The sequence below is a fragment of the Vulpes vulpes genome, chromosome 13 (assembly GCF_048418805.1).
Source record: "Vulpes vulpes isolate BD-2025 chromosome 13, VulVul3, whole genome shotgun sequence".
Taxonomy (NCBI): Eukaryota; Metazoa; Chordata; class Mammalia; order Carnivora; family Canidae; genus Vulpes; species Vulpes vulpes.
In genome coordinates, this window is record NC_132792.1 from 130,013,566 (window position 1) to 130,041,296 (window position 27,731).

Consider the following 27,731-nt stretch of genomic DNA (forward strand, 5'->3'; position numbering starts at 1 on the left):
TGGAAGTCTGTCACACAAAAAGACTGTAATCTCTTTATACTGACATTCGTTAGGTAGCCCTTAAATGATCAGCAATTCTTCCACCGCGTGCAGAGTCCTCAGTGATATATATGAAGGTCTATCCAAATCTTGTTTTTGTTCACTTATTTTGCACATGTGTATTGAACACTTACTGTGTAATAATAGCTAAAATTTGTATAATTCAGGTTGTAAAGCATATACACATACATTATCTGATTCGTTTGGCTTTGAAATGGAGTCAGCATGGAGGGGACTTACTAATCCAGTTCAGTTGGATGGTAAACATACAGTCCCTTCTGTATACTGCTCTTGGTCTTACTGACTTGGGATCCAGTGGGAGAGTTTAAGCTGCTCTAGGTAATAAAATTTCAGGATTCAGTCTTCTTTCCACATTACCACGGGGAACTGCTTCTGTGGCAGAATGGGCTCCATCCTAATAGTGGTACTGGTTTCATACTCTTGCCTTCTTTACATACCCTAAGGTAACATATCTTAGTAAGGCTTTCGTTCTGTTTATTCTACAAACTATCATTGAACATCCTGTACTAGGCTCTGAGAATGTAAGATAAAAAAAAAACTCCTACCCTCCCAGGAGCTCAAAAAGCCCTTGAAGTCTGGTCTATAAGAAGACATGCAAACAAACCATCCCTGCAATTAGGATCATCGTTATACAGTAGACACAGGGTTTGGAATGTAGAGGAGGGAGTTCATCATTCTGCGAGTCGGATGTTTGAAAAAGTCCGGGAAACCTTTCACAAAGGGGATAATAGTTGCATTGAGATGAGTAAGCAGAACATTTATAGCGGAACAACTGGGGGAGTGTCTCAAGCAGAGAACGACAAATATATCGTGGAAGCTTGAGAGAACAATGCCGTGTTCACTCACTAGTTTATATATTCATTTGGGTAGTTAATCTAGATAAGCTCCTTGAGGGAGAGACTACATGTATGTTTTGGCCACCATTGTATCCTTACATGACGACCCCTGGAACATGGCAGATATAAGTTAAAAAATCGTTTTATAAACAGAAATACACAGATCCTCAAGAATGGTCCCTGGGTTCCCCCACAGCCTCCCTGTTTGGTGGCATGATACAGCTCCTTAGTCTCCCAGACTCCCAAGTCCATGGTGGTGAACTGTAATACATCAAGATTTTAGGGTTTTTCTTTTCTTTTTTTTTTTTTTTTAATTTTTTTTTTTAATTTTTATTTATTTATGATAGTCACACGCAGAGAGAGAGAGAGGCAGAGACACAGGCAGAGGGAGAAGCAGGCTCCATGCACCGGGAGCCCGACGTGGGACTCGATCCCGGGTCTCCAGGATCGCGCCCTGGGACAAAGGCAGGCGCCAAACCGCTGCGCCACCCAGGGATCCCAGGGTTTTTCTTTTTAATTGTTATATGTTTAGAATTACATGCATATTCAGAGTTATGGTGCTGTTTCCTTTATTCTGTTTGCTTCTAGCCACAAAAAAATACCTACACACAGAAGTGAACTGATTTTTACATGATGATGTGTTGAACTGTATACATTTTAATCAGTTTTAAATAAAAGGTACTGAAAATTATTTTAATTATAATACTAAAAGCATTTCTTTTTGTGGGTTTCATATTATGTTTTCCAGACCGGTTGGAGGGTGACAGATCAGAAGGCTCTGGTCAGGAGAATGAAAATGAGGACGAGGAATAACCAACTCTTATTGGCAAGCACTTAGATGTTCTGAAATTTGTATAAGACATTTATTATATTTTTTCTTTACAGAGCTTTAGTGCAATTTTAAGGTTATGGTGTTTTGGAGTTTTTCCCTTTTTTTGGGATAACCTAATAACATTGGTTTGGAATGATTGTGTGCATGAATTTGGGAGAGTGTGTAAAACAAAACTAGCAAAATGTTTTAAAAACTTTTGCCATGTATGAGGAGTGCTAGAAAATGCAAAGTGCAATATTTTCCCTAACCTTCAGATATGAGAGCTTGGATCAATGTGGAAGAGTAATTTTCATTATAGTGAAAATATTGGTTCAAATAAATTTCTACACTTGCCATTTGCATGTTTGTTGCTTTCTAATTAAAGAAGTTGGTTGTTTTAAATATCATGAATTTGACTTTTATTTCATGCCTTACTACTTGACCTACGTTTTCCAGTCTTTTCTGTAACATGAGACTTTTTCTCTATTCTAGAGTTGATAACCTTTTCTGTTTTGGCTTCTATATGATGGAATAACATAGAGGAGCTTTTTTTTATTTCTCCTTTTGAAGCACGTTATCTTTACTTCCAGTCATCATCTTTTCAGGATTAATGGTACCTCTGTACCGAGTACAGAAGCTAGGCTTCCAGTGGCAATCCAGTGGATCGCTCCCATGATAGATCTGAAAGCTCTGGCTTCTGGTCTTCTGTTCTCCAACTTCTAGATTTCAAGAAAGCTGTTGATCCTCCAGTCTTAGGATTCCGCATCTTCCTTTACTGTAGTGTCTAACTCCACCCATTTTAGGTTGTCTCCACCCAGGCTATATCTTGTGAGCTGAAAATGCTCCTGGAGATTTAACCCTGCTGTCATCCTCCCTCCCCTCTTCCAAACTGGTGTGCTCTTTTCCAGCGAGGCCATGAATGGGCTCACAGGTGTAGTCAGGCAAAGCTTCCCATTCCTGCACGGGGACCAGGCATTGCCCCTTCCCACAAGATGGCTGCAAGCCCAGGGACACCAGCTACTAAGAGAAGACAGACTGGCTTTTTGGGTTGAGAAAAAATAACTCTTCCAACTCAGTAACTTCCATTGGAATTTAGCATCTGACTCTCACCCTAGACAGGGCACATGTGTTTGCACATTAGGCAATGTGGTAAATGGTCAAAGAGAAAAGGAATTAGAACTTTAGCCAAATAGGGCAACTGCATGATTTCTGGAAAGTACAAGGGTCTTAGTTTTTGGTTACCAATTAGTTGTATGACCTGCTTAAGCCATGTGACAACTCTGGGCTTGTTTCCTCTAAAATGACAATCTTATTTGTACCACCTGTGTCCTAGGGGCTGTTAGGACCACATGAAGCCATGGAGTTTGAAGGTCTTTACAGAACAACTGAACTGACCACTGGAAGCACACATGACATCATTCTTCACACTGTAATAAAACAGGGATATGCTGTAGAGAGGTGCTGGAAGGCTGGTGGGGCAGAGGCTACTGGAGAGCTCAGCGGGGTCAAGGAGTAGCAGCTCTTTGACCAGAAGAGCACAGAAAATGAAAATGTATGTCCACTCTGGCACAGGATGTTCATTCATAGTCCTGGGGCTGGACAGAGGGGCATATGCAAATTTTGAACTTTCTGCTCAGTTTTGCTGGGAACCTTAAAACTTACTGAAAAAAAAATAAGTGATATTTGTCAAAGGACTTAGGTCCCCTGCTATTAATTGTGCAGTTTGGGTACTGTGTGTCACAAAGGAGCAGGGCAGGCCCAACAAGCAGTCAAGGAGGCAGCAAAAAGAAAACATATAGGCAGAGTTGACACCTCATGAATCCCTATGTTAGGGAGACCCTAGCCAGACAGCTGGACCCTGGGGCTCACCTACATCTGGGACTAAGGACTGTGATCTCAGTAGTGGCAGGTGAGGTGATCAGGTTAAGGTGGTAGGTCTTGTGCCTGGGGGTTGCTAAATCTCAGGCGCAATCTGTCACCCACCCTTTGCCTCTGGTTATGGGACAAACCTCTAGAGAGTGGGTTGCTATTCATTAAGCCTTTTTTTTTTTTAAGATTTTATTTGAGAGCATGAGGAGAGAGAAGCAGATTCCCGCTGAGCAGAACCCTGAGATCATGACTTAAGCTGAAGGCAGATGCTTAACTGATGGCCATCCAGGTGCCCCCTCCCACATACCCCCATTAAGCCTCCTTTAAAAGCCTTGGATTAGGAGGCACCTGGCTGGCTCAATTGGTAGAGCATCTTAAGGTTGTGAGTTCCAGCCCCACGTTGGGTGTAGAGATTACATGAAAATAAAAATCTTTTACAAAGAGTGTGCCTGGGTGTCTGAGTTGTTAAATGTCTGCCTTTGACTCAGGTCATTATCCTGGGGTCCTGGGATTGAGCGCATCAGGCTTCCTACTAAATGGGGAGTCTGCTTCTCCCTCCCCCTGCTTGTGCTCTCTCTCTTACTATCTTTCCTCTCAAAATCTTTAAAAAATTAAGTGTTCTGTATTTCTGGGTCATGTGGGGAAGTCAGTACTTTCTGAATCTAATTGTCTTGGAAGAATTTATGAACAGCATATGGATGGATGTACTGAGGTGAGTGGTGTGGACATTGCCACCTCCCAATTCTATAGCAGTGAGCTCCTTCCTCCTTGCCTTCCTCTCTTCAGCCCTTGGAAAGGGAGGCTGCACCAAGGATGTGTCTGTGCACAGTGGGGGAAAGGGCAGACACCAGGGAGTACAAGTCCAAATCCACAATTCAGCTATATAGGTACCAAACAGATAATCAGGTAAATAAAACTGTTCTGAATATACTTTTAATCGTTTATAAATACTGTGATTTATAATTATCCTAAACATTTTTCTTCTTTTAAAAAAAATTGTCCAAAAACTTCAAGTGGAATATATTTCAGGATTAGCTTGCTTTTTGTTTTGCTTTCAAGGCTTTTGACAACTTCTGCATCCAGCACAGGGCTCTCTCAGCATATCCGCATCGCAGAGTGACCTGTTTCCTGGCAGACAGGCTCTTCCCACTGCACTCAGAGGCTGTGAGGCTGCACCTTCCCTGGGAGGTGGCACATTCCATTCCCAGGGCCACCTCTGTGGCAGTGCGGGACTGGGGACTGCCTTTTCATCTGGGACATGCTAACTTGCCTGTGACTCTGGATATTTCAAAGATGGTGGGGTGAAAAACAAAACCAGAAGTGGCTTCTCATTCCTAAGCTATTAATACCAATACTATTCAGGAAAAATCTCTGAGGGAAATGAACACAGCTTTGTGTATTATGTTCTCCTAAAAATAACACTGAGCAAAACCATGCTTTTGGTAATCTCATGCAGATTTGAGTTTGTGCTTTGAAATCTTTCAAATACATCCAATCACTTTTCTTGGGTTGCAGTTTTTTGAGGTCTCGCAAGCCAGTATTTCAGGCTCCCAAGCTCTCTGGTTTAGTTTCTACCCACCTACTAAGCCCAGCTGGCCTAATGACGACTTTTAGTATCCCTCCTCCACCTCCTTCTCAGTCACATGGCCAACATCTGGCATTTGACCCGGACTCTGGCTTAATGTACTTGGGGTGGGGGTATCAGACATTCCCTAGGCCTCCCTGGATTTTTTGTGTCCCCTCTCCCCATCCCAGAGGGTGGTCAGGCTCTGTCCCCTCCTACAGTCACATATGACAGCCACTTTGCTTTAGGGTGCAAATTGTAATGTCCCTTCTGTCTCCCATGGGATTCATCTGGGTTCTGCATATGCTGTGGGTACCAGCATGGACTCCTGTCCCTGTGTGGCCTCTTGCCTCAGGGGCTTGGAGGATCAAAGATTCTGTGAGCCCAAGACCCGCTACCAAGCAGTCGCTGTCAGAGCGGGTCACAGCTGTACTGAGCACCCAGGTCACATCTCAGGGGCTGTAAGGGAGGTCAAGGCTGAGTTCGTGCCCTGGTCTGAGACTCTACAGCAGGCCCTGGAGGTCCATAATTTTTGAATGCCATTAACCGGAAAGTTCATTTTTGCTACTTCACACATTCCTCCCTCTATTGCCTCCCCAGACCCCCCTTCCCAAAAGACCCGCTTATGCTGTGTATGCAGCAAACGGGGCCATCCCCAGGGCCACAACCCTCAGCACCTCCTATCTACCTAACAGTGGTCTCCCCAAGATCTTCCCCTTCGTATCCTGGAGATGCCTGGGAGACCAGTCCACCGCCCCCGCCCACCGATAACTGGGAAAAGGCGGTGGCCCAGCTCCAGCCACGCACAGGGGCCGTGCGGGACGCTCGGGTCCGGAGGGTCCCCTAGGAAGAGGCCCACCTGCATCCCGCATCCCCACAGAGGACTAAGTTACACCCCCTATTGTAGCGATAAGGACAGGGACCCACGGCTGCCCGGCTCCCTCAGCGGCAGCGCCGGACGGAACTCCGAGCCTGCCGGACCCCCTCGGCCCTTTGGAGCCACGTCACCCTCCCCGGCTCCGTGGACGGGCGGCAGCCGGGCTCCAGGCTGACCACCGGCCGCGGGCAGGCCCTGGGGCCCTTCCAGAGCCCAGTCCCTCACGAGCAAGCCCTCGGACGGAGAAGCGCTCCGTCGCCAGGGCTGAACGCGCTCCTAAGGTCTCCATGTCAAAGCCCGTTCCCGTCCGAACGGCCGCCCCACGTCCCCAGCACCCATCTGGGGGCTGCGCCCCCGCCCCGCGGGTCCCGCGGAAGAGAGCCGCCCGCCGCCGCCGCCAGAAAGGCTTCGGGCTGCGGGGCGCACGGCCTCCGCGGCGCCGCAGCCGCACTGCTGCCACCTAGCGTCCCGGGCCCCGAAGGCGAGGACTCCGTGCCTCCCGCCGGGCGTGCAGCGGCGCTGTGCCGGGTAGCTTCGGTCCCCGGAGCCCAGCAGGGGGCCCAGTCAAGTGGCAGTTCCAGTGATAGGGGCAGAAATGGGCAACAGCCCAAAAGTGGTCCTGTTGAAACTGGGACACGCACGACTGAGGTTTTTCAGCGACCACGTGGCCAAGTGCCCTCACCCCACCCCCGCCCTGCACAGCAGTATAAAGCCAACAGGCCCAGGCTGAGTGGGGGCAGTTGGGGTTGTGACCTTCTGCACGGAGGGCAGGGGTCCCCAAAGAGGCTCTCGGGAACGCGAGAACGTGTGGGGATTCTCTCCCTTTCCTCTCCTACTTGCCCTGCTCCTCCCACCCCACTTGCTCTGGCTCTCAGGCTGGAATCAAGGCAGATTTGAATTCCTGAATGCACAAAATATGGCTCTAGCTACCAAACATCCTCCCAGGCTTGGCTCACATGGTCCCCCACCTAAGTGCCCTACCTGGAATGTTCACCTCCCCCTGGTGGACGTATTGAATAAGCATTACCTGACTGCTCTTTACTGGCATCACTACCAGCCAGGCCTCTCCCTACATTGTGATGAGTGAAGCGCTTTGCTCTGCACCTAGTGGACGTGCCATGTCTGGCAGTGCCAACAGGAAAAAGAGAAAGGCAGTGAATCCTTCTGCGACATTTCTAGACAGGCTAGGATGAAACCCTGGGATCTAGCTAGTCTGGGATCTGCCACTGGGGCCTTGAGGTTTCAGGACTCTCCCCAGACACCGGCCAAAGTGCCGCTCTCACAAAAGCCTAATGGACAAGCCATCCCAGGTTAGTCCAGCCTGGAGTTGAAGATCTCTGTGCACATCAGTTGATGAGGAATATGGCCCCTTTACTAGACAAGTGTAGGAAAAAAATACATACACATAGAAAACATAAAATGCCCGCAGACTTAGGAATGCCTCCCAGTAGTGGTAGCAGAATGTCTGACCTGCACGTATAGGCAGAGCTCACAGGTGCAACTGCTCTCTGCTCCTCTGGAAAAGCCACCTGCTCCTCCCCGCCCTCTCCAGAACCCAGACCAGTGCCCGGCACCCAGCTGACCTGGGAGCACTGCTGATGGCCTCAGTCAACACAAAGGCAGCAAGCCCCAGGATGAGTGAAAAGGCTTTAGTAAGCAGCTGGTCAGTGGCTGCCACGACTGGTCACCAGGAGCCATGCAGGCCCCAAAGAAACCACCACAGAGGGAATGTACTGTCTGGAGTAGCTGCCTTGGAGCAGATGCAGCTGGATCTCCCCGGAATCTGCCTTCTTCTGGCCACCTAGAATTCCAAAGGCGGGGAATGTTTTGCGCTTAGCTTATTTTCCAGGAAGGGCAGATGTGAGGGATTCCCTGACTTCCCAGGTCACCACTGCACTACTGCCAGGCCACCCATCAACTGCCGTCCCAACTCAAATGGGAGATGAGCAAGTTCTAACCGTACAAATCACATTCCTACAGCTCTACTTCCACCTCTTCACTTCTGGTTCTGGGAGGTCAGCCTTCTGTCAGGCCCCTGCTAGACACAGGACGGCTGAGTTCACACTCTGTGCCCACAGGGCTGCATTTGCCCGTCAGAAACCATCTCAAAAGCTGTGCTGGTGTTGGTCCAAGGGTCCACTTCCCCCCACCTCTCACCTACAGACTCTGACATTGAAGATGACAGCTGGAAATGATCTCAGAGGTCATTTTCTCCAACTTCCCACCCCATTATCCCACTTTCTGGGTGGCTTTGAGAGGTGACCGGAAGTCCCGAAGAGTGGAAGCAGAGGAACTGGGTCAAGAGCACAAGTCCAGCGTCCTTTCTGTTTCATCCTGTCTCACACTGCCTGGGGCTGGGGAATCAGCCGCTGTTGCCCGCAGTGGGATTGTTGCCAGTGTACCTGGAAGCCAGCCACTCTGACTGGTCAAATACCACAAACAATCTAGCAGATGAGGTTTCCTTACATGAAGAACAGCCTGTTTCCCGGCACCACAGCCCCAGTCAGGCTTGGGAAGATTGTGGTGTGTACTAACCAAAGGGATTATCTTTTTAATTCTGGAAATGAAATATCTGGCACTTGCTCCTTCCTTGTGTCTTTTATAGTGGTTGCTCCCTTCTTTTGAAATACTGGAGAATCAGTCAATAGAGAGGTGGGCAAGGTGGCCCCATCCTCATTGACAGCAGCTGTGTGGCCTGATAGTGGCCAGCACCGGCAAGTGACTCTGCTGATTTTGAGGTCATAAGCAGGATAGAGATGTTGGGAACTCCATCTGAGGGGCTCTGCTTCCGGGTTCTCCTCTGGGGACCATTCAGTGTAGAACTGATGACCCCACATGGCCTGCATCAACCATGCAGAAGCCCAAGGGATGATCATGCTTCGTTAGGAAGTTCTGTCCTCCAAAGTGCACAGGGAAGGGTTTACCTGCTGAGACCTCTGGGACAGTGCTCAGCTGGACTTCTAGGTCATGAAGGGAGAGGAAGCAACCCACAGGGTAGTTTCCTCCCAAGCCAGGGTCCCCCTTGTATGCCTCACTTCCAAATTGTCATGGCCACGCCTTCATCTGCTTGCCTGTGCCTTAGATGCCTCTGGTCCCGTTGCCAGGACCCACAAGGAGCACGTGTGGTCTCACAAGACACTGTACTCAGTGTTTTTTCTGGTGGCTACACCCTAGATGTTGTTCCTTTCCCAGACGCCCCTCTGTGGGACAGTCCACCCTGAGGCCTTCATCTCTGTTCTGCAGCTAAAATGTTCCCTTCCTCGATGCTCTGCAGCTGCAACCTCTGACTCGCAAGAGTCCTGCTGCCTCGGCGTCCCCCAAAGCCAGCCCCTGGGACAGTCCGTGCTGTGGCCAGGACCCCGGGAAGAGCCTCCTCCCCAAACAGGTTGATTTTGGCTTCGGCCTCTATGACTTTGGCCAAGCTGGCTGCATAACTGTCCAAGGACTCATGCACTTCAGCTTTCACGTGAAGAATAGGGTTCCTGGCAGCATCTGTGGGAGAAGCATAAAGAAGGTTGGCCAAGAGCTGGGACTGGTAACCGTGGGGGATGTGCCTGAGGATGCTTCACCGCCTGGGGAGGTGCAGGATGCAAACTGATGGTGTGGGTTTTGTGGCCAAATTCCCTAGACTCAAATCCTTGGCTTCCCACATACCACGTAGGGAGCATGGAACTTACCTGCTTCCTCATCTGCAGAGAGGAAATCACAGTACACCTCTTCTTAGGGTTGCAGAACTATGATCATTAATGCTTTCTGAGACGTCTAGGTCTGGCCCATAAGAAAGCCTTGATAAATACTTCCTAGTAATGATACTAAAAATGCTACATCTTAGGAAGAATTCTCTGGTATTTCAACTATGTAGAACCATATAACGTCTATGACTCCAAACTTGCACAAACCTGAATGCTGCCTCTCCTGAGGCCCCACCCAGGATGACGACCCCTCACAACTCACGTGGAGAGAAGAGCTCAATCTTCACCCTCACACCCACTGCTTATTATTACTATTGCCCTCGCTACCCATCTTTCCCGACATTTTGGGGTGATAGTTTATCCCCTACCCCTCATTTTCTGGAGAGGGGACAACTTCTGCCCCACGTGAGGAACACGCCATCCTTCACCCCATTTCAGGGAGTCTGCAGCCACACACGAGTGCAGGAAGAGTGGAGGAGGGCCACGTGGCCCCTCCCTGCCCGTCACCTGTGGTCTGACCGGTGCCCTCAGAGCTGCCAGCCCTGCTGAGCCGGCCGGAAGGGGCCAGACTGGCCTGTGTGGACGGGCGCACCCGCGACAGATTCATTCATTTATGGGCAAAGGTACTAGAAAGCCCACGAGGCTGCAGGCCGCACCCTCTCCTGGGTCCACCTTGTCCCTCTCACGGGGCCCCCGTCTACCGCCAGTCAGGACCCGAGCCCCAGACTCCGCCACAACCGCACCCAGCCGGGCCTGTGGCCGTCCTCACGGGCTGGCATTCAGAGGGCAAAGGGCACTGTGGGCACTCTGGACGGTCCCGTCCCTCTTCTCACAGCAAGTCCGCACGGGAAACCAGACCCTACATTTCAGAGGCGACAAGGTGCTGGGGCTGGATTCGAGTCAGGCGGGGACAAAAGCGCGGGCGCCGCAGCAGAGCCCCTTCCCGTCTCGGAACTCGCGCCCTCACCAACGGCGGGGCGGGGTGGCGCCTCCGCCAACGGAGGACACGGTGGGGCCTGGGGCCGCAGCTGCCCTTCTCCGCGCGCGGAGGCTCAGGGCGGTCCGCCCGCGCCGCACCCACCAGGCAGAGGAGCGAGGGACGCCTCAGGCCCGGCTACCTACGCCAGCGGCTCCCCGGGGGAGGGCGGGAACCAGCACGCCGACCGTGGGCGCGCACGTGCGCATGTGCGTGTCCGTGCGTCCGTGCGCGTGCGTGCCAGGGCGCACCTGGGTGCGTACGTACGCGTACGTGCGTGGCCGTGCGCGCGTCTAGCGTTGGGCAGCCTCCCCTCCCAGCCAGGGCGCCGCTCCTCCGAGGGAGGCCTAGAGACAGGCGGGGCCGCGGCGGCGGGCAAAGCGCGGAGCCCTGGGATGTTGGGGTGCGGGGGGGGGCCGAGCCCGGGCTGTCCCACGGACCAACCTTTGATTTGTTCCACTTCATCCTCAAATGTCACGGAGCTCCTTCTCTTGGGGGGGCAAGTGCCGTGGGAGGGAGGGTTGTCATCAGACGTGTAGTCCTCCAGCAGCATCACATCTGTTCCTAAAAGCAAGGGGGATCGTGCCCACAGACCCGGCGATGCAAGGTCCTCCTCGCCCCCTGCCCCCCCCCGCCCCCCCCCCCGTGTGTTCATCCCGCCAGCAGGTGCGACCACCTGCCCCAGAGCCCCTGCCCGAGAAACAGTGATTTCCGGAGGTGCGGCCGGAGACTTGGGGCGGCCGCCCGGAGAGGCAGGGCTCGGGGTGCTGAGGGGAGGGCGGCGCCAGGACAAGGAGCCTTATGTTCTGGGGGTTCTCCTCACCATTGGAATTTCCATCACTGTTCAAATATGTTGTGCTAAATAAACATGTTAAACTTGAAAATGTAGAGTGTGCTTTGGGGATCAAAAAAGAGCTGAAAAATCTACCTCTCCGGGAAGCATGGGGAAGCCAAGGCGGAGGGGCGGGAGGGGGGTGCGGGGCTCCGGCTGAGGCTGGCCCCTGGCCCCACACCAGCTCTCAATCCTTCAAGGCCTTGCTCAGGAAGTGAGGAAGCGAGGGCAGCCCACGTCTGTGCTGCCTCAGAACAGGCCGAAGGGCATCACTGCGGGCCGCAGACAGAGTGCTCCTTGGCCAGGCGTTAGCATGCGGTGAGCGGCCCATCTCGCCCACAGGGACCTAGGGCCCCAGGCAGGCGCCCGAATCCCTCAGGGTCTGCAAGTCTATGAGGCGGGAGGGTAACTACATCCACCGCTAGAGTTGCCTGAGGACTATGGGACACACAGCAGGTGCTGAGTCACAAGGCACAGCTCAGAAGGGGTCGGGCGGGCGGAACCCCGCAGGCTCCCTCTGTGTGGCCCCACAGGCTTGGCTCCTCTTCTGGGCCACAGGGCTGCGCCCTTGCTCCTTCTGCCTGGCCACCTCCTACCTGCTCTTTGGGTTTCAGTGTCACTCTCAGAGAAGCCATTCTAAGGCTCCCCCCAAAACACTCCCTGACCGGCCTCTCCGCCAGGAGAGTTCTCATGCTTCCTTAACAGCAGAATCACTGGAAGCAGGGGGGACGACTGGCCGTCTTCCGCAGTCCATAGAAAGCTCCAGGAGGGCAGCTCACCACTCTCTCTAGAACCTAGTACAGTGTCTGACCAAAACAGGGGCTGGGCAAATCAGCATTTGTTGAATGAAGGAGTGTGATACTGCCTCTGGATCCTTGCTGGTTGTCGGAGAATTGTGGAGAGCCTGGGGAGTGACCCAGAGCCCGACCTTTCCTTCAAATCACACAAGGGACTTGGGGCAAGATGGGCCAGTGTGACCAGTGGTTCAGCCCATCGGCTGACAGGTGATAGAACATTCTAGGGAATATCCTGCCTCTAGGGAATACTGCCCATGACAGAGGCCTGGTCTCAGTCCCAGCCCACGGACCGCCCCAGTGTTCCACCCCACAGGCTCAGGCCGGGCGGAAAAACAGGTCAAGGCAGACAGAGGTGGCAGGAACCCCCGTGGCCCTCAGCCCAGCTTGTGGGTAAAGGCCAGCCCCGGGATGGAGAGCAGATGCCTCTGGCCACCTGCCTCTCACCGGGGCCTTGTGAGGTGCCCAGCAGCAAGGAGCCAGGGCAGGACTGAGACATCACAGGCAGCTGCCTGAAGGAGGCGGCCCGCCCTGCAGGATCCCCTGGGGGGCTGCTACTGGGGGACGGGGAGCATCTGTGCGGGAGATGTGTTTCTTCAGGGAGCCCGAGTTTCCCAAAGGCAGGGCACAGGGCATGCAAGGACGGTGACGAGGTGATGTGACTTCGGTAGGACTGCCCCCTGACAGAGGGATGGCTACCCCCAGGTCACAAATGGGGATGCTCCAAAGCTTAGAAAAAGAGTAAGCATCTTGCCCAAGGTAACGCAGCTCAGAAAAGGCCGATCAGACACGGACACCCGAGCCTGTGCCGGCCGACAGCATGAGGATAACTGTAACAACTCGTGGTCACTAACACTTTAACTTTTCAAAGGGTTTCACTTAATTTGGATCCGACAGCCCTGGCGGTGGAGGGAACGGGAACTGAACTCCCCAATTTTATAGCGGAGGAAACGGAGGCACAGACACGCTGGCGAGGGAAAAGCCATGCCTAGAAACCCACGCCCAGGGCCTAGCCCTCCTGCCAGCTCCTCCACTGGCACCAGGGTCGCGCGGGAGGCTCACCTGAGTCCTGGGAGCAGCTGAAGCCAGTGTCCCCAGTGCTGCTGCTGTTCCCCAGGGGCTGGCCGCCTGCCATAAGAGCCGTGAGGTGTGGGGACAGGCCCAGGTCTGAAAGGTAAAATCCGCACCGTCAGCACAACCCAGCTCCCACAGAGGCGGCCGCTGACCCTCGCTTTTCCATTGTCCCACCCACCTCACCACCGGCCTGCCTGTCCTGTCTCCTACAATGCAGGCTCTCAGCCCCCTTTGCTTCTCGCTCCTACCCTGGGGGTGTCTGCACCAGGATTCTCTGGGTCCCCCAGAGAGGAAACTCTCAGGCCAGCAGCCCACACCAGCGAGGCAGGTGGGGCCAACAGCCCTGGGTGATGACCTTCCAGTGAAACAGGAACACGGGTGCCCTGTGACCGCCTCGGATCCCCACTGAATACCAGAAGGGAATTTTTAAGAGACGGGCGTAAACTGCAAAGTGGGGAGCATGTCCGCAAGCCAGGTGAGGGCAGGGAGCTGAGGCCGGCGGCTGCTTCTCACCCGGCGCCCCCGAAGCTCAGGAACTGGAGGCCGAGGAGCCTCTGCGGCAGGCGGGGCTGGATGGAAAGCAGAGGCAGTGCGAGGCCCCTCCACCCCTCTTCCCAGCCTGGACTCAGGGTGCTCAGCCCCCTTGTTGGCAGAGAGTGACCCAGGGGACCGGCCTTGCAGACTCCCCCGGCCACGGCCCAGGCAACACTGGGTAAGCCGCGCACATAGCCCAGGCCACAGAGTTCACAGGGGGACCCCGCCCCTCATCTTACTCTGCCTGGCCAGGGAGTGAGAACCCTTCCCAGGGCAGCTGGGCCTCTCGTGCCCCCCAGAGGGCCTCCACCCGCTCCCAGGGCCTTGCCACTAACAGAGAGGATGGCCAAGGTCACTAAACACGGAGAGAGCCACTAGCCTGAGAGACAGAGATGAAAGATTACAAAAGAAAGAAAGAAAAGGGGGAAATAGATCTCAGAGGAGACAAGGGAGGGAGCTTAAGAATTAAAAAAAAAAAAAATTTACAGGAGTCCCCTGGGAAAGTTGAGAGAATAATAACTCCACGAACAAAAGAGCTGGAGGCTCTGGAGACCACGAGGTCAGGAGAAGGAGCTCCCAGCAATTACAAGCGCAGAAGGCCTGCTGCCCAGAGGACTGAATGACCTGCCGTAACGGCGGCCCAGTTCCTCCCACGGTCCACTTACAGACAGCACAGGGCTCCGTTCTTTATGTTCATCCTAATTCTCCTGAGCGTATGAGGTGATGGACAATATGCTTTCCTTCCTTCCCTGGAGCCAAGGAGGAGACGGTAGGGGGAGGACAGGCTTCCCTCTGAATCACCCCTCCATGAACCTGGGGGAACTGTGCTTGTGCAGAGCACACTGGAGGAGGGGACTGGGACCAGACAAGACCCAAACGTGCTTGTCCCCATCCAGGACCTTGGCCTCAGAATATGACATCCCTGCAGGAAGCCTGGCCTGGGGAGGGCCCTGTGTGGGACAGTGCACTGCCAACCACGATGGCCAAGGCCGTGCTGGGTTTGGGACACCAGCTCTGAGGCTGTGGTGAGAGCCAGAGCACGGCCTGGTCTCCAGCAGCGTGAGGAGCCATCTGAGCCAGCCCGCTGCGGCTGGGCTGAAAGATCTGGGGCACTGCTCTGCCCTGTGTTGATTTCGCATTTACCACTCCACAGTGGGCACAAATACCTGGTATTTTTCACATGAAGCAATAATATATCTATTGGATTAGGCCCAATCCAAGCCTTGTTACAAAATTAAAAAAAAAAAAAAAAGGCACAAAGTGACAGGCCCTGGGGATCTGAGCAAGCCTGGGATGAATCAGAGTCACTAGTGCCTTCAGAAGGTAAAGGAACAGCAGCGTAGTTCTGAGGTGAAACAGGCACTTTGAAGTCACCAGAAAGCCTCTCGGTGGCACTAGGGAAGAAACCTGCAAACCAGGTATGAAAATTCAAAGGCCCCAGGGTGGCCTTCCCTCCATCCAGCGCAGAGCTCTCCAAGAGGCCCTGCACCACGGTGTCTCTTCTGAGTGTGTCCACATCCTCCTCTCCAGAAGACTGCTAGAAAGGCTCTAACCCAGTTCCAGGAGCTTCGGGCACAGAGTGGCAGGCATTTGTAGAGGCTGCCTTCCCAGGGTGCCCAGGCCACCTTCCCAGCCTGGAGTGGGGGGCCCTGGGCTCTCCGCCCTGCCTGGGCTCGGCCAATGGAAGAGTTGCTGGAAGGCAGTTTGCCCTTTCTCCTGAAGGCCCCTGGTCACGCGTAGCCACCTATCAGCTTTGGGTGTGTGGTCTGGCCTCCCAACACCACATGTTAGCATCCAGCCCACCCTCTTGCACTAGAAGTCAGTGTCAGCTCTAGGGCTGACCTCTCCTCCAGAGGGGGCACAGCCTGACAACCTCCAGATGGCGCAGAAATGGCCATTCCTAGCAAATTTATCAATAAGACCTCACAGGCTGAAGGCTTTTGGGGGGCTCGGTGGCAGGTGGCATCTAGGGAAAACCTCAGCTTTTGCACTTCTTCAGCTTGGGGCTAACAGAACGAGAAAACCCAGACCCGCTGATTATGGTGGAAATCTGTGTAGGAAATAAACATGACACTGTGTTTACAAAACTCCTGACATCCTAGAGTCAGCTGGGAAGCTCCAGGTCGTTCTGGAGTTCCTCTCTGCCTCTGCTCACAGGCACTGTGAGGGAAGTCTCTACTTCCAGGTACCCGTTCCTTGATTAAAACTTCCCAGGTGTCCACACACGGAGGAAGGCACGAAACCAAGCCAGAGCTTCCCAGTCCTCTCTTGCTCCTCCGCAACAGATCCACCTTCTTTCTTTCCTGGTGCTACCACCAGAGCTGGGGCACTCTCGGAGGGGAGGGAGGCGGTCCTGAAGCAGGCTCCGGGAGCCAGCAAGGACTTTGGTTCTGGAGTCTGGGTGGATGCGAGCCAGGCCCACCGAGGGGCTCAGCCAGAGGGGCGGAGGCACCCCATTCTGCCCAGAAGGGCAATGAGTGAGGCTGGGGCCTGCCTGCTGCTCCCTCTCCAGGACTCCCCCAGGCTGCCTGCAGCCTCCCGCCTCCACCACCCCCACAGCTACCACCACCACCACCAGGAAAGCCAACTATGCAGAACCCCTTCGTCCCCAGGCTCTTCAACCCAAAAACATCCAGCAAGACTGCTTTTCCCTCAAGAGGAGACCACCAGCTGCCTTGGACTGGCCACCAAGCTATACCTGGCATGTCCCCCCATTCTCTGGCCCCATGACCTCAGCCCGCACAGTCACAGGTGCCCTGCATGGAAAATCGCAACCAAAAGCAGATTTTTTTTTTTAAGACTATTCATCTATTGGGTGGGGGGCAGAAGGGGAGGGAGAGAAGAGAATCCGGAGCCAACTCTGCACTGAGCTCAGAGCCCAACATGGGGGCTTGATCCCACAACCTTGAGATTGTGACCTGAGCTGAAACCAAGAGTCAGACACCTAACCGACTGAGCCACCCAGGCACCCCCAAGCAGATGTTTCTTTTTTTGTTAGCTACCCTCTCCTCCTCCATTCTCTTTCTTTGTTCTTTTTCTTTCCTCATTCCTAAATTTCCATGGAATATAAAACATGTCAAATTTTTTGCCTAGAAGACAAGTGTTTTTACAAACTCTGAATAAGTTAATCAGTGAAATGAAACCAGACCCTGAATGCAGTCCTGGCTCACGAGGCATACTTGGAAACACGGAGTCGCAAAGGCTAGGAGATGGGCATTTCAGTGGTTAAAATCCTAGGATGGGGAGAGATTCTTTTTCTCCTCTGGTTAGAATAAAAAGTCCCTCTCTTGACAGGGTCATGAGTTCAAGCATGGAGCCTACCTAAAATTAAAAAAAAAACAAAAAAACAACAAAAAAAAAACCTCCCTGACTTCTTCCCTCGAGAAGTAACACTTCATTAGCCCATGAAATAAATCAATGATGCTGGTTTGTTACTGCCTCACAGAAAAGATCTATCACCACTACCGCTGAGTATTCATGATAATTATGAGCTATTTCTTTCCACCCTCTTGAGAGAGAAGTTGGAAGACTTCTCAAAATTATAATCTGAACTGGCTTTTTCCAGTTGATCTAAGTGCCTTCATAATCTCTCTTCCAGTGGCTCATCCAGGTGACAATCACCCTCAAACATGACCCTGAAAAGCCAGCTACTTCCCCACTAGAATAACCACAGTACTAATGGCTGGAGGCAAGATCCACCAATGCACGCAAGGCTGAAGGAGAGAGGGGACCTCTGCATAGCCTCAAAGGACCTCCCCCATTGTATGTATTAATTATAATGGAAACAACAGTGACTTTACAATGGAGAAACCCAATAGATACCCCTTGAATTGTATAGACTGTATGCCCCCCCCCAGTTCATATACCCTAACCCCCAATGTGCTGGCATTTGGAAATGAGGCCTTTAGGAGGTAATCAGGAGGAGATGAGGTCCTGAGGGTGGGGTCCTCATAAGAAGAGACCACAGGGCTTGCTCTGTCCTGTCTCCCCATACCTCCACCACATGAGCCACAGCAAGAAGACAGCTAGGAAGAGAGCTCTCACCAGAACCCAACCTGTGTAGCACCTTGACCTCAGATTTCCAGCCATCTGAACTGTGAGAAATACATGTCTGTGGTATAAGCCCCCTAATCTATGGTATTTTGTGATAGCAGCCTGAGCTAAGACATCAACTGAGACACCAAAGTAACGTGAGCGAGGTGCCCAAGACGTGATCACTACAGAGAGCATGGCACCCCCACGGCATTCCTGCCAAAAAGGTATAACCTCATTCTAATCCTGAGAACACATCAGCTCCACACATACTGCGGGGCATTCTACGAAGTCTCCAACCAATTCTCTACAAAAGTGTTACTGTCATGGAAGACAAGGGAAGAGCACAGACTTGTCAAAACTTGAAGAAGACAAAGGTAGCCATGACATGATTGTGAACCGGATCCTGGAACAGGAAAAGGATGGGAATGGGAAAAATGGGTGAAATCCAAATCAAATGCATAGTTAATAGCACTACACCAATATTAATGTCTTAATTTTGGTAACTGCTATGGTTCGGCCAGGTGTTAACACCAGAAGAAGCAGGGCAGATGGGATTCTCTGTACATGCTTCCCAGCTCTTTTTCAAGTCTAAAATCATATCAAAATAAAAAGGATTAAAAAACGAACTACTGGGTGGCTCAATCGGCTAAGTGTCTGCATTCAGCTCAGGTCAGGATCCAGGGGTCCTGGGTTCAAGCCCTGTGTCGGGCTCCTGGCTCAGCAAGGAGCCTGGTTCTCCCTCTCCCTCTGCCCCTTCTCCCTCCTCATGCTCTCTCTCTCAAATAAATAAAAATTAAATCTTAAAAAAAAAAATTCCATCTCTTCCTAGAGTAATTCCCCTGGGTCTCACCAAAGGTGAAAGCATTGTTTCCAGAAACCTGTCAGCTTTCAAAATCGGTTACTAGATGGAGGAGTCACTTCACACACAGTAGACAGTGACATTTCAAGGTGAGGGCTGAGGTTTGGCACTGACACATCGTGAGTTACCGGCGACGGTGTGAGGAAACCATGGCCCAGCCAGAAAGGCCCGAGGAGGAGGAATGTGTTCAGAGATGGGCAGCTGGGGAGGGAAGGGGGCCCCAGAAATGGAGTCCGCTTTCCAGAACACTGAAAGGAAAGGACTGGCCCAAGGTGGAGGGTAGCCCAGTCCAATGTGGTCGGGAGAAAGAGGCCGGCGGGCCAGGGCTGTGCTTGCAACACGGATTCTGAGCTCCGGCGTCCCCTGCCTCAAGCTGCTGCACTTGGGAAAGCTGCCTGGGAAAGACGGGGGACGCTCCAGGAGCCCTGAGCGCTCACCCTTCAACACCTGAGAGCACCCTTGAGGCCTGCAGGCGGTTCCTGCCAGGGCGAACATCCCTTGCCCAGTGGACGCCCAAGTTACCTGTGATCCTGTTGGAAATGCTGAAGAGCCTGGACGTCCTCTGCCGCTGCACGAACGGCTCCCGGTAGTACCGATCCCCAAAGCACATGCCCAGCAGCTCCTTGCGAACCGTCTTGTTCCAGAGCCCGTAGATCAGGGGGTGGCAGATGGCGCTGGTAAAGGACAGCCACGTGGCCCAGGTCTCCAGGGCCGGGGAGACGTAGTTCCTCCCCCAGAGGGCCTCGGAGGTGATGACAACCATGTAGGGGCCCCAGGTGACCATGAAGGCCCCGATGACCACCAGGATGGTGATGAGGGCTTTGCACTGGTTGGCCGAATAGACCACGCCCTGAAAGGCATTCCTCCTGCTGCCGGAGGAGGAGGTGGAGGTGCTGGAGTTCTTCCTCCCGTTCCTCTGTGCGTCCTCCTCCACGATGACCACAGTGCCACAGTGCACCTTGCGGGCCTTGACCCTGGCCACGCGGAAGATGAAGCCATAGCACACCAGCATGACCAGGAAGGGGAACAGGGCACACCAGATCTGCCAGAAGGCGGTATAGCCGGGCTCCCGGTGCCACGCAGCCACACACATCCACTTGAACTCGTCAAACTCCACCGACGACCAACCAAACAGAGGTGGCAGGCAGCCGATGAGGGAGTGAAGCCATATATAGACAAGCGCCATCACAGCTCGGTTCCCCGTGATCTTCATGGGATACACCATGGGGTACAGGACAGCATAGTAGCTAGAGAAAGGGCAGAGGGAGACGAGAGAGGGTAGTCAAAATAGGGACCATATACCAGAATAGGCACCCTGTGCCCTCCAACACAGGGAGCTTTGCTGAATTTCTCCATCCGATCCAGCCATGTGGTCCGTGCTCCTATAAGTAGCTCCTTCTCCCAACTTCTCCCCGACAAGGCACAGACTGTGCTATGTTACACAGCTTTCTGGGACCCCGCTTCAGGCAAGAGCTGGGTGCCAGAGCTCCAAGTCACAATGTGAGAGCCCAATCATATTTGGGGCTGTGGATAATGTTGAGGCATCCACAGGAGTTCTAAGGGATCCTGCATCAAGCCAGATAATTTCTGGGTTGCTGACATTATTAATCCATTTAGATCGGTTTTCAGAGGGTCATTAAAAACCAGAGCAATATCAAAGGACTAAGGGGTTCATTCACTGGATGAACATTTACTGAAGGCCCGCTGTGCTAAGCGCTGTGCTATGTACTGGAAAGGCAGTGAGGAGATGTGAGGGGAGACAGACAACAGGGAGAGGTTGAGGGTCTGGAGGTAAGAGCTAACTGGAATCTTCACGACAACTGCTTGAGGTGGTGAGGATTACCATTATCCTCATTGTACAGATGAGGACACTAAAGCAGAGAAAGAAGATGTAGCCTGCCCAAAACAAGGGGAAGAAACAAGAGATAAACGCAGTCCCCAATGCACAGGCCAGCAGTCGCTCGTTAACCATCTCCTCCAGGAGTCCACACCATAGGGGCGGCTCCCAACCCCTTGGCCATGGGTGGAGGAGGGATGCTTGGCAGGGCACCTGTTCCAGACGGCAGGGTCAGAGCAGGCTTCCTGTGGGAGATGGCACACACATCCAGGTCTTCAAAGATCAGAAGCCCTGACCCAGGAGTAACGGGGGGGGGGAGGCAGCTACGGGAAGGCATGGATGGGAGCCAGTGCCTGCCTCAGGGGAAGGCTACACAGGGTTCAATCACGCAGGTGTGGGGCGGAGGCGGGGCGGGAGATGGAAGCCGGGGCCAGGGGCCAGGAGCCAGGGGCCAGGGGCATGTGAGCCATGGAGGCCTGACCAGACCATGGGCTGGAAATAGACCACCGTCCTCCCCACTCAGACACTTTATCCAAAGGAAATGCTGTTTAATGAGTAATAGTGTTTTCCCCATGAGGGCAGCATGTGGAAAAGACAGGGGTGGCCACACTGATGCTGCCCGGTATAGGTAGGATGTCAGAAAATGGCCGTGGCGGTGAGGGTCACACACCTCCCGGGAAGCCTCCTGCTCCACTGGGACCATCTCGAGTCACCCTTTGTTCATCAGCGGCTCCAGGCCAGGGGCCACTGTCCAAACTGCCATATGCTGCTTGCTGCCTCTCCTGGGGCGGGGTGGGGGGGTGGGGGGCTGCTTCCCCCATCTGCATCCTTGTGAAGGGCCCTCCTAATCAGACATAAGCCTGGGGCTGCTGATGTTGGGCTGCAGGCTCCAGCCAAGATGGAGCCTGGAAAGACAGCGTTTCCAGGTGTGAGATCTGAAAAGATCCCACAGGGATCTGGCACAGATTACGGCTGTCACTGCACACGGCCTGGGGTACAACTGTCACTGTCTTATGCTGATACCTGGGCTTGCACCTTGCAATGTCCGTGCAGCCCACGAAAGGAGCATGCCTTTGGAGTTGGAATGCCTGGGTTCAGATGGTGGCTCTGCTGTCTACTAGCTGGGTGACTTTGGGTAGCTGATTCAACCTCTCAGAGCTTCAGGTCCTTCATCTGTACCATTGCAGAAGCCCGGCCACAGGTCTGCTCCAAGAATGCAACGTATTGGACTGAGGGAAAGGCCCAGATGGTGCCTGCTCTTCCCCTGGCAGTGGGGGCAGAGCCTGCTCTCTCTCTGACCAACCTCTCCCTCTTCTCCTGAAGATGGGGGCCCATATTGTTCGTGCTGCTCCCAATGGCCATGACCAGGAAGGGACACTGGGCTCTTCTGAGTCCCGAGAGATGAACCAGGCCATTCTGGTGGTCTCCTACCTCCTGCTAGGTGATGGCCCAGACCCTGACCTGTACATCATCCCAGCAAGTGAAATGTGAGGAAGTAGCTAGGGTGGGATGGAGGGGTGCCTGGGAGGTTTCCTTCACTTACACAAAACAAGGCAGAGATTTTTCTTTTTCTTTTTTTTTTTAGATTTGAGAGGAAGTGCATGCATGGGTGTTAGCAGGCGGAGTGGCATAGGGAGGGAGAGAATCTCAAGCAGACTCCCTGTTGAGCGAGGAGCCCAACATGAGGCTTGATCCCAGGACTCATGAGATCATGACCTGAGCTGAAACCAAGAATGGGACACTCAACTGCCTAAGCCACCCAGGTACCCCAGATTTCTTTTCTCTGCCCTCTTAAAAACTGTGTAGGCCCTCTGACCTCAGGACACTTCAGGGGCAAGGGCACGTCCAGGTGTGGGAAGCCAAGCCTGGGGAATGTTAACTGCCCCTGGCTCCTCTGACCAACCCTGCTCTGGCAGTCGTAAAAATAATTACAATTAATAAGCTGTCCTCTGCAACATACCCTTCTGGCTATTCTTAACACAGTTATTATTATTTTATGGCAAGTCTTCTCTTTATTGTAATAAATGGTATTTGCTTCATCCGCTGATGGAGGTTCTGGCCATGAGCAATTCCAGTGGGACACGACAGTACTCTCTCCCAGCTGGACCGAGTCCCCCGGGATGCTGGGGTCAGGGGCCAGCTCCCAAGGGGTCAGTTGCCAAAGGTCAGAGGGCTGCCCCTTTATCCCCCCAGGACTATTCTAGTTTTGGGGTTTGTTTCCATCTTTTATAAAATTTATATACAATGAAATGCACAAATCTACAGCTCTATAAAGATATGAAACAACCCCACACCTGCCCACCAAAAAAACATGGATTTCAGAGATTTGAAATGTCATTTCTTTCAACTTAGCATCATGTAGGTCTATTTGCAGGTTCAAAGGAAAATGCAGGTCTCAAGCAACTCCCTGCTCCCCTGCAGGTCAACGGAGGCCAAAGCGCAGGGGTTCCTTTCGCCTTCTGGGCTCTTGCTCGTAACTGGCTTCTGGGGCTCTCAGTCTTTCCTCCAGCCACTCATTTTTACACATGAGCCCAAGCAGGACCCCTGGTCCCAAAAGAGGCTCTCACAACATCACGTGTAATTGACAAGCCATTATGCACGGGGGCTCTAACGCGGAGCCCTCCAATAGCCACGTCTGGGTCAATGAGACAGCTCCACCTACAGATGTGAACAGAGCCCAAGGCAAGAGGAGAACACACGTTAACTCATACTGAACAGTCTCCTAAAAGCACTAGTGAATTGCTTCACTATGACTAACCATCTCACAGTCCCAGCTATTTTGATTTATTAAACACGGGTTTTAGAGCTGGGGTTTCATCCATCTCAGCACAAAGTGAAAACATGAGCAGCTTCCAGGCTAAGCTAGAGGTGACCATGTCACAGACTTAGGCATGGAGAAATTCTGCCCTGGTCTACTGACGGTCCCCACCTGGCCCTATCTCCATGTGGCTGGTTTAGGATGTTGACACTTCCACCAAACTTCGCTCCAGTCAGCTACTCTTTCTTCACTTGTGTTTTTTTGCTGTCTCTTCATGAGGCCACTTTTGGTCATCTGCCAACTTATTGATTGATTTATTTAGCTGGGGTTCACGACTGGGGATGACATGTTCCCTGGGGACATGTGACGATGACTGGAGACATTCTGGGTTGTCACAACTGGAGAGGAGCTACTTGCATCTGGTGAGGAGCTCCCAGTTCAGCCCCGCGCAGCAAATGTTACCGGCCCACGATGTCAGCACTGTCAGGCTGAGAAACCCAGAGCTACACTAACCACTTGTCAGACATGACCGGTGGTTCCCTGTGCAGTCTCTGGAGGTGATTAAAAGCCCAGCCTCTACCTCCTCAGAACTGGACGAGCCACCTACCAGCCATGTGGGCTTGGGTGAGCTCACAAAGCCTCACAACGGCGCCTGGCAAGGGATCAGCAAGCAACCCTTTTTAGTTGAGGTCGTGACCACGGCCCCAGGTTTTCTTCTTTTCCACTTTCTTAGAAATGTAACTATTTCTCTCTTCTAGTCCCATTCTCTCTGTTCTTTGTCTCTGCGTTTTTGCTTTTCCTCTTCTCTCTCCCTCCTGACCCCTCCCCATCTCTCCTTCCCTTCCTCTCTCACAGACACAGACACACGCACACATAGTTGCATCTTTAGGTTTCCAATAGACTATGGCAAATAGATGACCTCTGAAATTACCAAGATTGAGTACAATTAATTTAACAAAATTAAGCAGACAGAAGGAGTGTATAAATATGTCACTTAAATGGACAAAATCAAGTTAACTGGTCCAGTCAATTTGTATCTTTAAACCACACGAATGATCAATATAAAAAAATAAATGGCACCTGCCATGAAGTTATTTGAAAACTTTTACCACATTTTATGCCAGTCCCTCCCCTGTAATCACAAGGGTCTGGTCAAGGCATCCTACTTGCTGTCCTAATGTATTCATTCAAATGCCACCTTTCCCAGAAGCACCCCTGGCCCTGCCACCCAGGGCTGGACTGGAGCTGCGCCCTCGGCTATTTTGGCTTTGTGTTCACACCCACACTCCCCTGCTGCCTCTGCCTTTCGCCTGTAAACTCCTGGTGGGCAAGGTCTGTCCTGTCCGTACTTGTATCCTGCCACCCTCAGGACTCAGCACAGGGCCTCCCCTAGAGTGCCAACTAGTGCCAACCAGTGCCACAGTGGGAAAGAACAGGGTGCCGGAACAGGTCACCCATCTCAGGGACAGTGCGCTCTGACAGCACAACTGGAGGATCTGTCATGCTTGCAGAGGAACCCAACATTCAAGCAAACAACTTACAGCCCCTTAGAGCCACCCCTGCCACGCTGGGACAATGCCCCAAGCATCCATATAGAGATGACCCCCGTGAGAGGCACTTAAGAACTAACTCCCCAGCTCTGATCTAGCCATTGGTCCTCACTCCATGTCACACAGGACCCAAGTCCCAGGAAAGGATGCTCAAAGATCGCCAATTTTTTAAAAACATAGAATTTAGAACAACAGTGAGATCCCATGCCTCCCACTGCCAACAAAGTTTCAGTTTTTTTTTAAATGTCATATAATCAGTCTTGATAGGATGCTGACAAATAGCTACAAGAGTAAAAATCTGTACCATCTTCTGAAAAACAACATGCTTTTTACACAAAGAATCTTGAAAGTGTGTTTTATTACTCTTACCAAAAACACAATTCCACAACATACACCTTCCTCAAACGTGCTCTATATGACAGTAAGCTAAGAAGGGACTGTAAAAACAAATTCTAGTGCCTCCTCAGGATGGAATACCATGGAACCGTTAAACATCATGTTTCTAAAGAGCATTTAACACTTGCAGGTGGGAAAACAATGCTCATGATCACTTGTTAAGTAAAAAAGCAGGTAACACAAACCACACGTGCCATAAAGCCTATTTAAAAAGCGTACTGCATGCAACCAAAGATTACTAGAGGTAAATATACTAACATCAAAACAGTGATTGCTTCTGATTGGTGGGATTAGTTCTTACTTTATTCTTCACATTTTCTGTATCATTTTCATTATTGGGAGAAAAAAAAAAAGAGATTTAGAGAAGCCAACTGATTAGTTATGACCAATTTGCATTCCCCACAGCCAGAGGAGGCCGACACAGTCTGGCCTTAGGCCTGGTACAGGCCTGCACTCTGGGTGCACCATCCAGCTACCGCTCATCAGCTCAACAACAGATGGTCCTGAGGGAGCCCGTGGACCATGTCACCCAGTGACAGGAACCCCGGCTAGCCTCCTGACTCCACTGCTCCCTCCTGATCCCACAATTTCAATCTACCCTCGCCCCCCGAAGTCAAACACTTGCCTGTGATGAGTGAAGTGCCCATGAGCAAAATCCTAAGAAGCATGATGAACGGAGGGGCCCAAGCAAAGCAAGAGACAGCAGGCAGCCCTCTGCGAAGCCCTGGACCTAATTTCCCTGACAGATCACTTTCCCCAGTTTCTTTTCCTCATCTATAAAGGGTGCATCAGAGGTTTTAAGAACTTTCTTCTTAAGCATCAGAATATCTTTTTATAAAAAATAAAACTAAATGCAATAATGCAGATTAGATAAAATCAGAGGTACTCTGGTCAGAGGGATGGAGGACGAGGCCAAAGCCCCCGACATCCTCCCAAGGAACTAAGAAAGTGAAAGTCACAGGACCAGATGATCTCCCAGGCTCCCCCCTCGGCACCCGTTCCTTAATTCCTTGATTCTCAGAGGCAGGCTTACCGGTCGACAGCGATGACCCCGAGCGTGAGCATGCTGGCTGAGCTGATCAGCAGGTAGAGGAGGGCGGAGAAGTTGCACCAGACCACGCCAAAGATCCATTCCCTCCGAATGGAGCTGGTGGCCACAAAAGGCAGCACCAGCACGGACAGCAGGAAGTTGGACAGGGTCAGGCTGAAGACGAACTTGTTGCTGAGGGTGAGAAGGTACGACTTCTTGTACAAGGTGACAGCGATGACCAGGTTGCCCAGGCAGACGAAAATGGTGATGATGATGATGGTGATGAAGTCAGTGACGACAGCGCCCCCTTCACCACCCTCCTCCTCCGTGAGGTTACTCAGCTCCTTCCTGTGGCCGAGGGAGGAGTTCAGGCTCATGGTCAGGGCACCTCGGCGTGTGGTGTGCAAAGCATGCTGGACGGCTAGAAAAAGGGGAGACCGATGGACAGGAAAAGACTCATCAGATCCTCTCACATGCACTTGACAGAAGAGCAGCAGAGGCTCCAGTCCTCTTGGCAGCCTGAGACTCTCAGCCAGGCTTCCCCGCTCAAGCTCAAAAGTGGCCTGTTTTCTACAACCTACTTTGTGTGGGACTCCCTGTGTCTCCTTGAACGACGTGTTCTTCCAACCTAACCCAACCTAATCACTGTTCCTGTGGCCAGTGTTTAAAGCCCGTGATGTATAGCCTGCGTGTTGGCCCAAGGGCCAATTCTGGGGCCCCGCCGCACAGGGGCTGGTCCTGGAGATCAGATGTCCAGCCTGGGAACCTGCACTGGAAACAAGCAGCAGGCAGGGGACTCTGTGCTGCTCCGGGGCCCCTGCAACTCGGGGAGCTCCCTGAGCCAGCGGCAGTAGCATCCCACAAAGCCCACAGAGACAGGGAATCTCAGGCACGCCTCTGACTCCCTGAACCAGAATGTGCATATTTTTTTTTGGTGGTTTATGGGTTTGTGTTTTTTCTTTTTTCTTTTCTTTTTTTTTTTTTTTTACATTTTTTAAAGTTTAAATTCAATTAGCCAACATAAAGTACATACTTTGTTTCAGATGCAGAATCCCATCCCCAGGTGATTTGTGTGCCTGTTCAAGTTCCAAAGCAAGCTTATCGTAGGAACTCTTCTGAGGTCCCTGAGCAGACTTTTGACACGTACAATTCATTCAGAACCATCATCTTGGCTCTTGTCAGACACAGCCGAAGGAGGGCAAGCATCGGACACTAAGCACAAATAGGGATATGCGGGAACAGGGTGAGGCCTTGGCCCACAACACCATTCTCCACACAGCGCAGCCCCTGCTCTTGGGACACTAGCTCGAGACCTTGGCTAAAACTGAAGGTTAACATCTTAACATT

The 27,731-nt window shown here is 52.2% G+C and overlaps 2 protein-coding genes across 29 annotated transcripts in view; one reads left to right on the top strand and one right to left on the bottom strand.

The window, feature by feature from the left end:
- DCAF6 (DDB1 and CUL4 associated factor 6) overlaps positions 1-2,109 on the top strand; it is a 133,356-nt gene extending 131,247 nt beyond the window's left edge. For all 19 annotated transcript variants that reach the window (XM_026003352.2, XM_026003351.2, XM_072732926.1 and 16 more), the window contains one exon: positions 1,645-2,109. In XM_026003352.2, the coding sequence (XP_025859137.1) occupies positions 1,645-1,709 (65 nt within the window). In that variant the 3' untranslated portion in view covers positions 1,710-2,109. The remainder of the gene's footprint in view (positions 1-1,644) is intronic.
- Positions 2,110-7,367: 5,258 nt separating this feature from the next.
- Positions 7,368-27,731, bottom strand: part of GPR161 (G protein-coupled receptor 161) — a 44,271-nt gene continuing 23,907 nt past the window's right edge. For 7 of the 10 annotated variants that reach the window (XM_026003358.2, XM_072732943.1, XM_026003361.2 and 4 more), the window contains 5 exons: positions 26,388-26,805; positions 19,336-20,060; positions 13,374-13,478; positions 11,130-11,249; positions 7,368-9,509 (listed from right to left, as the gene is read on the bottom strand). In XM_026003358.2, coding sequence (XP_025859143.1) covers positions 9,244-9,509; positions 11,130-11,249; positions 13,374-13,478; positions 19,336-20,060; positions 26,388-26,805 — 1,634 coding nt within the window. In that variant the 3' untranslated portion in view covers positions 7,368-9,243. Of the gene's footprint in view, positions 9,510-11,129; positions 11,250-13,373; positions 13,479-19,335; positions 20,061-26,387; positions 26,806-27,417; positions 27,597-27,731 lie in introns of all 10 variants that reach the window. The other 3 variants (XM_072732939.1, XM_026003354.2, XM_072732942.1) reach the window with 3 other exon arrangements.